Source organism: Siniperca chuatsi, linkage group LG11, assembly GCF_020085105.1.
Source record: "Siniperca chuatsi isolate FFG_IHB_CAS linkage group LG11, ASM2008510v1, whole genome shotgun sequence".
In the NCBI taxonomy this organism is placed as follows: domain Eukaryota; kingdom Metazoa; phylum Chordata; class Actinopteri; order Centrarchiformes; family Sinipercidae; genus Siniperca; species Siniperca chuatsi.
This window is the reverse complement of record NC_058052.1, coordinates 15414668-15426816: the sequence shown is the minus strand read 5'-3', so window position 1 is coordinate 15426816 and position 12149 is coordinate 15414668. Positions and strand designations below refer to the sequence as shown.

The window sequence follows — 12149 nt, the reverse complement described above, 5'->3', positions numbered from 1 at the left end:
ACACATTAATTAGTGAGCATTAGAGGTGCTGGTAGGCCAATTTTGTTACGGTACCTGTGGGCAAAGCCAGGCTAGCTGTTAACAGTCTTTATGCTAACTTAAGCTAACCGGCTGCTGGCTGAAGCTTCATACCGGTATTTAGTATAAACACGTGAGAGTGGAGTCAATCTTCTCATCTAACTCTCAGCAAGAAAGCAAATAAGTGTATTACCCACAATGTCAAACTATTCCTTTAAATTGCTTCACAGAAAATATTTAGATTATTGTGTTTAGGCATTTAGCTTTAAGCTGTTGTGTCCAGTTTTGTCACAAACATGCATGCACCAAACAGGTACTAACTGCTGTCACATGGCTGCCGGACCTCACACTCACTGTTACACCAAGTCATTTTCTGTGGCACACATACATGCTGATAACACAAGTGTGCACGCGCACACACACACACGTAAAAAACAACAACACATTAACTTACACACTTTTATCCTTGTGAGGACCTTTTGTTGACAATTTGTTTTCCTTTAACAAGGCTAACCATAAGCTGACCCCCCCCCCATTCACACCACACACATGAAACCTGATCTAAGCCTCTTGAAGTACTAAGAATGAACCACAATCACCTCACTTTGCAATAATAACCTTGCTCTGAAAGTCTCAAACAGGATCTTAGAGTGATAGAGGTAAATATCTATTTTTTGTCTTCTTTTCTTTTATCTCTTGACTTTGTCTTTTATGGACTACAGGTCTGAAATCCAAATGAAGTGAAAGTCCAAAAAAACAGACAGAAAATCATCTCTAAAGAATCTCAGCACACACTCTTCTACACAATTGTTCGGTCTCAGCTGTGACTTTTTGATTTCATCTGCTGTTCACTGAGCTTCTGCGAGTGAATTACTCCCACATATATTCCAATCTTAGAGAACATTTCACACTATTCACACTCAATACTCACACCACTGAATTAACACTACAGTTATGCAGATTTGTCATTAAATACTGTATATGAATGACTTGGAGACGGTGGAAGATTGTGGATGAATGGATGACATCCAAAACAACGCTACATCTAACACAGACAACAATGTGATGTTAATGCTTTTGTGTGTGTGCGTCTGAGTCTGTGCTGACCGTTTTTGATTTCGTCTGCTGTTCTGTCGATGAGAACGTAGAGTGACCACACCACGCAGGTGATGGCGATGACATGGAAGGTGACCGAACACATGATCTTCCTCCTCTCGCTCGCCGTCATCTGTAGCTTCTCCCACTGGACAAAGGAAGGACATTTGAGGAGGTCAAAATGGGGCACTAACAATACATTTGCACATAAGATTGGAAGCATGCTTTCAAACACACACTTATAACGATTACAGTGTCGGCTATCTTGGCAGTTTTCTGCAGCAGCTCAGAGTGTGAACGAAATATTTGATGGAGAGCATTCAGCTACTGTGATCAAAAACCAATGCTATATAACGCTTCTTGGCAGGGCGAGTAAGATAGACAAGAAAAGTGGCATAGAGCACCCAGCACACAGAGGCCAGATACCTTGTCTGGACACTAGCTTCACAATACATTTTCAGGAAATGAGCCCAGCGATACAAAGAAAACACAAAATACAATGCCAGCACCATCAGATCAGTTTTGCAAATAAGCTGTATAGGCTCTCCCAACATCCAAATGCACTACTCATGTATTCAGTGATGAAATTCCACGATTGCATTTTGACGAAAAGTGGGTGTTTCAGATTAGACCAACCATCCTTTGATAAACACTTCATACCAAGACCAACATCCTCCTCTCATCTGGAATTTCTTTGCAAGCTCACACACAACACAACTTCAATGTTCACCACTGGGATTCAGAAGCTATTACCAGTGGAGCATTTGTTTAGGGCCTTTTGTGCAGCTAATGAAGGATGGAGGAATTTTAATTACAGTGTCCGGCTATCTCCAGGCCACAGCGATTGATAAGAGACTTTAATGGAAGTGTCCTGCCTCTAAACCATTTGAAATGAATCACAACCCCCCCCCAAAAAAAAAAACAGTTCTGCTTATGAAAACGGAAACAGCTTCAAAGCTCAGTGTCATGCTTATGTTATCTGTGTAGCAGATTGGAGACAGCTTTTGGCATTTTCAGCTTCATAACAAAGGAGTGATGTGAGCTTAGTTGGGACACTTTGAGGAAGAGCTGCAACAACGGCTTGAATTTATCCACTAAGACTGAATTAATGAACGTGAGCATTAATTGACTTTACCTTCCACTTCAGATGAATATGTACACATACAGACTGTGTCTTACCTTGCGCAGCGGTTTGAGCTTGGTCTCCATGATGAACTCATATTTACAGAGCTCACAGCAGCGAGTGTCAGAGCTCTTGATCCACTGCTGTAGACAGGACTGGTGGACGAAGCGCAAGCTCCCCGTGCAGTGGCATGGTGTGATCAGAGGACTCTCGTCATCCCCTTCACAGTGACAAATCCTATGGGTGCCAAAGAATACAAGTCAACACTAAGCTAGAGGCAAGACAGCTGTAATAGGAGGAAGACAGGGGAGAGGAAAGATCAAACAGAGAAAAGTTGGCAGGAAAAGCTGACAGATATTTCCCCAAACTGAAGCAAACTTGAGTTTTGGAAGATATATGTCAGCAAACTTGTAGCATTCTCTAGTAGTATGTATAATAAGACAAAGCCTGTAGAAAATGCTTTATTCCACACTTGCCACAGATATAGTAAAGCATGGCAGGTGGGAATATAATTTCACAAATATAAAAGCATATTTAGACCCTGAACTCAGAGGCCAATACATGTCCCACATGAATAAACACAATCAAGTCAAACTAATTTGATTTAAAGCACTTCATTTCACTTCATTTTCAGAAAATTAATGTCTGTATTCTTGCAACATCACAGCACAAAATTGAACACAGCAAATCTAATCTCAGATACCCTGCAGTAGTAGCAGTAGCAATCTTAGTCTCAGTGTTGGAGGAACTGATACAAGTTGCAATGCAATTGCATTCAACTTAACAGGTGTTTGTGATATTGTGTTCAGCCCCTGTAGATGCTTGGTAAGGTATTCTGGGCACAGGTACCGACAACTGGAACATTTGATTAGGTGTCTGCTACCTCTAAGGACTGCTGGACAGGCTTTTCTCAGGGAGAGGAAGCAATCACATTTTTAATATCCCCCGAATGGGCCCCCCTGTCCTCCTCAAGATCACATATTGGACACTGACTGACAGGTTGGAAGACAGGAGCTATTAGTCAGCCACACTAAGAAGGAGTGTATTTGTCTATGCCTGCCTGTTCAGTTTAAGTGAGAGTGTGTCTGTGCATCTGGCGACGAGTTAGACTGTTTGAGAATCCAGACTATGTACACACTTTCACCATTAAGTCAGCCAGTCTGCCAACAGTGAGTTTCAGTCGTGAGGGACAAAATGAGGGGTTGGAGAAGGTTATTAGAGCAGCCTATTACCTCCAAGTCAAGTCAATACCACACGCACACACCCCACTTGCAGGAAGCTGAAGCTAAAGTCATTAAGATCTCAGAATTCAATGTCAGGACATTGACCTTGTTGCGGCTGTTCAGACCAAGGCAGAGTCCTCAGTGAATGAGCAATAAGTCCAAAAATCAGCTGATGCTTGTTCCACCACAACACAACTTTGATTAAAGGTCAGGCTGATGTCTCTGGCTAGACTAACAGAGCAATTGTAAAGGGAGACTCTGTTGTAGTGTAGAATAAAGTGCACATGATGCCCACTGCAGAGGCTTCATGGTTAAGTAGTTATTTCAACCTATACATTAAATCCATGTTTCCCACCAATTTCTACCAACAGATGCATAAACCAGGAAAGGCTTCTTCTGTTTTTCCCCTGAGTGAGATGCAGAGAGCAGTGGTACTTCTCTCTGGGGAGGAAGAAACAAGTAAAAAAGGCAATGAAAAAAAGGAGGAGAAGGAGAAGAGAGCAAGGTGTTCAAATGGGTTTGTCTTTATCCCGGTTCATGGGAGGATAAGGACACATGAAGACACACATGCACACCCACACACGCACACCCACACACGCCCACACATGTTAGAAAGTGAATTTCTATTTCCAGACTTCACTGATCTGGCCAAAGCGTTACAAGATTAAAAGGCAAAGTGAGGATAAAAATAGGTCATTTCTACGGTTTCTCAAATAGAGGAGGAGGTGGAGGGAGTGGAATGAAGACCAAGGGATTAAGGGATAGAGGAGGCACAATTAACATCTCTGGAAGAGTGTTTTTGGTATTGCTATTGGTTATGGCTGGGCTGCTTTGTTTGTGTTTGTTTGCATGGATCACAAGATGTTGAACTGCATTTTCTCAACCCACACATACTCTACTGTACTCCTCTTACAAAAAAAGAAAAAAGAAAAAGACAATCAACCTGAGGACCTGGACTCTCTTGCTGCTCATAGAGGCTTGGCGCCTGCAGGAATGGACAGATTCGACAAATTATTCTAATGTTGATTTTTTATTTATTTTTTTATAGTAGGAGGGGATAATAAAATCCCCACACCTCCACATGGAGCAACAGTGGAAATAAAGTGATCAGTAAACAACACGAGTGACTGTAGGGATCTTCAGCTGAGAAATGTGGGTTTCATGGAGGCTTCACCTACTAGAAACAGCCAATACTGTATATAAACAGCTGCAAAAGGCACTTTAAAGATAGAAAACTCCCACAAATAGAGCACACAAGATTCAGCTTCGTCATTCAAAGTAATGTGTACATCTGTACATTTGACCAAATAATCCCAAACCCTCTTGCAAATTAACAGCTAATTTTATTGTATCTGTGTCAGCAGTCGCACATTCCAAGCACTGTTAATCATGGGAGGTTAAAAGTTAAAATTTCATTTGCATCGCTTGAGCTGTTTAACAGTAATTTTAAGATGGCAGAGACACCGTTAGAGTATGTCAACATTAAAATGTGAGAAGAAAAGCAGTTGGGAAATCACAAGCACCACAAGCTGAGAGGTTAACAAGTTCTTCAACATTACAACCCTGGCGAGGCATTCACTTTCTTCCTGTTCCCTCTTGTCTGTTTCCTTGTACTTTACAGCCGATCTTTGCACTCTTCACTCTCCCAAGGTGCTGCTTTAAGATCCCCCTCCCCACCTTCCTTGCTCTGCCCTCGTCCTGAAATGTTTATGTATTTATTTTCAAAATGAATTTTTCAACACCAATCTGTTGTTTTTGCGTTTCTGCTAAACAGATTTTCATAGGGGTGGTATGGGGCAGAGTCTGACATCTGAGGCGTTTTGTTCTCTCCTGTTCTCAGCCTGTTCAGTTTGGTCGGAACAGTTTAAGCGCTACACTCTGCCATGCTAATCAGAGAAAAACACAATTCAATTAGCGGCAGCACCACTGGAAGCCATATCCCGTTTCCCTCCTTTCCACTCTCTGCAAGTCTTACTAGGTTACTTGTCTCTCTTTGTGGGGCCATGCTTGCCTTAAAAAGAGAATATTACATTTGCTGAGAAGGAAGGTATCTTTCCAAGGAAGGTTAAAGTATTACAGTTGGTTTATATTGTCAGACGTAAAAGCTGTACCCTGTGGTTACTTCAAAGGTTGGCCAAGTCGATCAAATAAAAAGGGGTTAAATGACCCGGTTTTACACCTTTCTGCTAATAAACAGATGTGGCAGTAACATGTCAAGCAACCTGGCAATGTACCACCAAAAGGCAGGTAAGAAGACAACTACTTGCCAATGTACATAAGGATGTAAGCAATGCAGGTTTTTAAAATATTCATAGAAATCACCTTTGGAAATGTTTTATGAGGAAGGAAATGCATTCAATATATTTACTAGGATAAGCACAATGTGTTTTTGGTGAGAAACAATGAATGCAAGTATATGTTTGTACCTTTAAGTTTCTCTAAAAGGTGACATTTCTGATGAGGAAAGAGACCAAGTCACCTCTTACCAGATTTCCAACCATTACTTTCTGAAATACTGTCAATAAAAGAGCTGGCTAATAATTTACGTGCTATTCGTCAGTGAAAAACAATCACCCACCCACACACACTGTGTAACAGGTGAGGTCAGCCTCTGTCTGAGCACATGCTTCAAGCCACCTGACAGAACGCTGGCACGATGTGCTTGTTTGTGTATGTGTATGTGCGGCCACAGACTATGCGGCTATTTGAAGCCAATAATCTGCCTCCTGATCTCTATCAGCCCACAGCTGACGTATAAAACGTATAATCTGGAATGGAGTACATCCACAGCTGAGGGGACAAAAAAAAAACAAGACAGACATATATAATTGACATTCCTTTGTGTTTAAGACTTTACTCTCATCAACCCAGTGAACTGCTGTCAGGTGGAGTATTGACGGACAAATACTGTAACCCAGAAGGGCACAATGTGTTCTATGTAGGGCTCAAAATTCCTTTTCTTGGTGACATAGTAAGATCTACCGCTAGCAAGCCTCATCTGTAGGGGCCATGCAGCCATGACCTGGTCTGTAATCAAATATTACTCACAATCTGTCAGATTGCGCACAGACTGCCACGTGAAAAAGACGGAAAATGATGGCCCTGTTGACCCAATCAGACAGACTCCATCGGTTCAACGCTGTTTATTGTCCCTCGACTGCTTCTGTTCCACTATTTCTCACAAGGACACACACTCCATTCCTGAATACTATTAAATTTTCTACCCTAACCTCTAGCCCCTCCATCTTTTCCTTAATATTGCCATTGCCCCCTATTCCGGCCTCTACTGCAAAGCTTAAAGCTTATTGGCAAAATCAATCAGAAATTTTTACAGCCCATGTAAGACACTTGAATGGCTCATTGATCTAGTAACAATGAGAAATTATTAAAAAAACACAGCTTGACAGCACAATGAAAAACATGGCGGAGCACTGAGATAACAGTGAAGTGAAATGAAATGGTATGAAATGAAATTAAGTCTCATTTCTGTTCTAGACACAGAAATGGTGTTGCAGTGTGTGTAGACTAATGCATCTATGTGTCAGGTTCTTCTGATTAACAGCTCCACTCCGAGCAGGGTGCTGCTGTGGTCTAAGATATTTGCTGGGCAGTTACACTACAGGATGAGAAGCTCTCCACTACTCCACAGGGCTCTGGGGTTTACTGCCACGTAACAGCACAGGGGTGGTCTGGGCTCTACCAAGTCACAGGAAGGGTGGGTGTGGATTTCACCATCCAGACAGTCACCCACCTGCAGCAGTCCTCAGATAGTGAATAGGGTGACAATGGCCCAGTTTTCTCTGACAAAGGGGATGGGCAGCAGTCCAAGTCGCTGTCCTCATCCATATAGCACAGGGGGGCTAGAAGACCACCTGGCCCAGCCACGGTGACTGTTTCTGGGGTTGCCAGCTGGCCCGTGCCCTTTGGAGCTGGACTGCACCGGTCCTCCTCAAACACGTCGTCATCTCCCAGTAGATCCTCAGGGGGAAACCCTGACTCACTGCCTTCCAGCAGGGCGCTAGAGGACTTGGTGATGTGGAGGTGAGAGGTGTAGCTGCCCAGCTCAGAGCACTGCAGGCTGGCCGAGGTAGAGGATCGAGAGAAGGGAAGGAGGAGACGGAGGAAGTTGGCGCTGAGGGAGTGATGAGGGTCGAGGTGGGTGTTGGAAAGAGGAGGAGGAGGGGCGAAGATGGCAGGGTCAGATGGGAGACAATTGGTGAGAGGGATGCCCAACATGTATTTGTAGTTGTTGGTGAAGCAGGGGACTAGGTGGGGGTGGGTGCGTGTTGAGAAGGCTGGATTTGGGTTCTGGTGTGCGGGTGCTGCAGCCAGCTTGCCATTGAGTGTGTGCGCCCTTTGATCCGAGCCGGGTGGCTGAGCAGGCTCAGGCTTCAGCTCCAGCTCTCCCTCGGAGCAGGTGCGGTCTATAAAGTGCAGACCGCGACAAAGACTGTCCACACGCTGGCCCACGTCGTTCAGAGACGCAGAAAACCTGAGCGAGCCATTGGTGCGGGTGTTGATGGAGGAGGGGCGGAGCAGGGAGAGCCAGTCTCGTTGTTTGGCGTGTTTGGAGGCTGGTAGGGCGTCTGTGCAGAGGGTGGTCACTGAAATACCTCCTGAACCTAGACATGTTTTACCGTTAGAATTCAACAGAACCACTGCAGTCTGCTTCTGACAGTCCTGATCCTGACTGCTGCTGTGAAAGTGTTTGTGCATGTGTGTTTATGAAAGGGGAACGTGATTGATGACAGTGGTAAAGGACAGCAGGAGAAGGAAAGGGAAAGGACAAAAAAAAAAAAAGAGAAATGGAAGAGACATCATGCATTTGAAAACAAAGGAATTTGAAAATAAAAACCAAGATAAAAGGTTTCGGGGGCTTTGCCTCTGCATGAAAATACCGAACACTGGATGACATTTGTTACTATAAAATCCATTTTACAGCAGGTTACACGCAACCAAGGTTTCTTCCCACGGTGACAATGCATTACTCAAGGGTAAAGGATAAACCAACATCACCCACTGATAAGGTTCTTCACCAGTAATGGACTGATAAATAGAATCAATTTATAGTCCTCGTGTTCATAAATGACATCACTGGCAGTAGGAGTGAAATAAGGTGGAAGTGGATTGTACCTGCAGATGTCCTGGCTGGAGGGGGAAACCGACGTCCTTGAGAAACTGCATGGAGCGTTGACTGAAGTCGGACTCCCCGCCTGAGGAACAAAACACATGCACAAAAATGTAACTACTATAAAAAAAATAACGACTGTATTATTCAACAAACAGGATCAAATCATATTTCCTGTGTTGCCAGGATAGGGGTCCTATGTGGTGAGAATTATCAGGCCATCAGCGCCTGAGTCTGATCTTCACAGAAAGAGTGAAAGTGAGTCACACACTGAAGCACAGGATAATAAAAATGAAAAACATAATACTGGCAGTTGATCTATCCGATTAAAGTAGTTCCAGGTAAAATCTGTCTCAGTACATCACAGATCAGGCAAAACACCAGGCTGCCACAGAGCAAAGCGCAGAAGAGACAGACTGTGAGACAGAGGGAGAGTTATGAAGAATGAGGCGCTCAGAAAGGCACAGCTAGAGGACGTGAGGCTGTAGACTTGTTCAGCCTCCACAGAGAATCTTTAAACAGATGTACCTGCAGGTACAAGGTTGTTATAATAAAAATACCTTCAGCATTATCTATTGTAGCTTTCACAAATATTTATTTTAAACAAACTGCATAAAATGGTCTTTTTATTTATTTATCTTTATGGAAACTTCTGGTTTATTACAACTTTATGGGCTTTATTTAAGTTTTGGCCATGATTTCTAATGGTTATGATCACATTTTACTGATGATTTATGTCTGATAGGGCAAAAAACACAAGCAGTCAGACGATCATACAAGTTAACAGTTTAACCAAATTATGTAAACTACTTTATAAGCAAATACTGAGAGTTGGTAAATGTCGGTTATGAGGCTGCCTTCACGCAATGTCGGCAGAATGGGAAGAACAGGAAATCCTCCCGTTATTCCAGTTTAGAAGTTCACACATTATTCCAAGATGGTGCTAGCCTTGTAGTCACATCACTTATGACGCTAAATGTGTTACTTTTGCGGTGTTACATACTGTATTTGTAGCAGTTCATTAACAAGAGAAAAAGTGTGTAATGTAGTCCTGGGTTGCTTAAGACCAGAGGAATGCATTTAGGAGTTAATCCAGACTATTTAACTACTTATCTAACAATGTGTCCAACGTCCCAGTGCTCCTCCACAGGGACAGCATACAGACGGGTCAGGTAGGGACGGGATCAGATGGTGTTTGGGTTGCTAACATAAAGAAACAGGGGGCCTGGTAATTTCAGTAAGAAACTAATTACCTATTGATTTCATTTCTAAATAAAAGGGAAATTTATAGCTCACGGCCTTACACTAAATCAATAGAAAATTCTATATCCATCTCTGCCCTTTGGTCTGTTTTTCTGTCGGCTAAGGAGAAGCTGTGCTGTTCATCTACAGTCTTTTTCACTTGCACACAAAAGACACAAACATGCCGTCCTTCTGTTTTCTATTGTCATTCTTTAATGTTTAAATATTTTAATTTCTCTTTAATATTTTCTTATTTTAATAGTTCATATTCAAGGCTGCTGTTTAAGGCTCCTGCAGGAGCCTGGACTATAAATGTAAAATGAACAGACAGCTCTGAGAAGTCAGTGAGAGACAGAAAGATCAGATCAAAGCAATAAAACATTATTTTGCAACTAGCACCAGATTTAGCTACATAAGTGGAACACGCTGCTTCAGTTCTACACTTCAACAGTGACTAAAAATAATAAAGTGATGACAAATGCTTAGCTAAAGCATCGTGTGACTGAAATCTGAATATAAACTGATAAAAAAGAGGTAGCTCATGATTGCACTGATGACACCAGATGGAATCTTTATTACTTATTTTATTCTAACTGTGTAAACATAATGCTCCAGTGCTGTCTTGCCTCTGTTAATCGTCCATGTTGTCATCTCGTGTGAGTTGGCCAATAGATAACCAACTCTGTCTCTGAGCAGAGTCAAACAACAGAGTGAGAACATAGTCGAGATAGCAATGATTAACTTCCTAACAGCCTGTGTGACTCTTCAGACTTCTATTAAGCATCTGCTCTCTCATAACTGCCCTCTCTAGTGACAAGGGCCTTTGATGAGTAAACGAGTGCCTGCGTTTAATGGATATCCAAAACACTGCGAGTGATGATATTTCAAAATTGTGTCAGGTGGCCTTGCCAATTGCCACTTTCTACTTTTGAAACTGTAAAAGTGTGAAAATAAATCAACGTAAATGTATCCATTCAGTTCTTGGTTCATTCGGTTATTTGGCTCAGAAGAGCTAATTAGATATAATTCAGTCTCCCATCATATTCTCACTGTATGAACACCTGTTTATTGTGTTTGATGAAACAGTCTCCCAATTCATTATCATAACTACTTATTTAACCTCTCTCCTTGAGCACTCCCATCTTCCACACACAGGCTTCATTCATGCATAAATTATTCTCTTTTCCACTTGTTATACCTTTTCTTCCTTCTTTTATTTCTCTAACACCTCACATCGGCTATTACCTCAGCCTCCATTCTTCTTTTATGGTCTCCATCTGTACCTGGAGAGAGCTACAGCTCTCATTTTCTAGCCACTGGGGCCTTTCAAAGAATAACCTTTAAAATCTAACAGGAACAATAAATCACTGGCTCCCTGTGAGAAGCTTCTAACAAGCCGGACACATCGCTGAACAAGACTGTGTGAATGGACCAGATGTTGACAAGATGCCAATAGAAACGCAGCATAGAGCATCAAAATTCATTCTTGACCTTGAAAGCAATACAAAGCAATCCCAAGGTGTCAACATCCACTTATCAACATCACTTTCACGTCAAACTATAATTTAATTTTTTTAATAAAAAAACCTTTTCATTTTTTTATGTTTGACAAAACAATCCAAATTCAAGGTTCACTTACTAGATATTATCTTTATCAGTGGACAGAGTTTGCTCAGTTGGGATAGAGATGGAACTGTTGACATGAGTGACTCTACTGTTTCCAAGGTCAAAAACAAACTTTAAAGGAATAGTTTATTGAAGTTCGCGCTGCAGGTTAGATGAGAAGATTGATACCACCGGTTAGCTTACAGCTAGCCTCGCTCACATAACCCCCATAAAACCACAAAGGGTTGCTTTTACACTTTGGTTTTTGTACGGATTAAACAAAAGGCGGTATAATGTGTACATAAAAGATGATGAAGATTAATTGAAGAATAATCTGCAGATTAATCGATCATAAAAATAATCATTATAGTTGTAGCCCTACATAGCTGACAACCTACTATGAGCCACCTTTGTAGCAGTGATTATAAATGTGATCATGGTACTTCAGAGATATAGTGCATTTCCATCATCAGTTTACAACTTTGGAGACAAATAAGCAATAATGACATTTTTCACCAAAAGCATTTTGTTATAAAACCATTCAAGCCTGGTTTCTCCAAGGACCAGAGCCAGCTTCAGCACAAACCCGTAAAAATGAGCTATGCTGCCAGCATTTCAACAAAGAAAACAAAACAAACTATGATGTGTTCCAAGAAATTAGCAATTGACTTCACTTCTTCAAAATAGTGGCTTGGCTCTGTGCCTGGTTTCAACA

The 12149-nt window shown here is 42.0% G+C and overlaps 1 protein-coding gene across 2 annotated transcripts in view; it reads right to left on the bottom strand.

Annotated features, from left to right (window-relative positions):
• march8 (membrane-associated ring finger (C3HC4) 8) overlaps window positions 1-12149 on the bottom strand; it is a 78852-nt gene that overhangs the window by 6529 nt on the left and 60174 nt on the right. The window contains exons 4-7 of one of the 2 annotated variants that reach the window (XM_044215415.1): window positions 8593-8672; window positions 7211-8155; window positions 2293-2473; window positions 1126-1261 (exon numbers count right to left, since the gene is read on the bottom strand). In XM_044215415.1, coding sequence (XP_044071350.1) covers window positions 1126-1261; window positions 2293-2473; window positions 7211-8155; window positions 8593-8672 — 1342 coding nt within the window. The remainder of the gene's footprint in view (window positions 1-1125; window positions 1262-2292; window positions 2474-7210; window positions 8156-8592; window positions 8673-12149) is intronic. The other variant, XM_044215414.1, reaches the window with a different exon arrangement.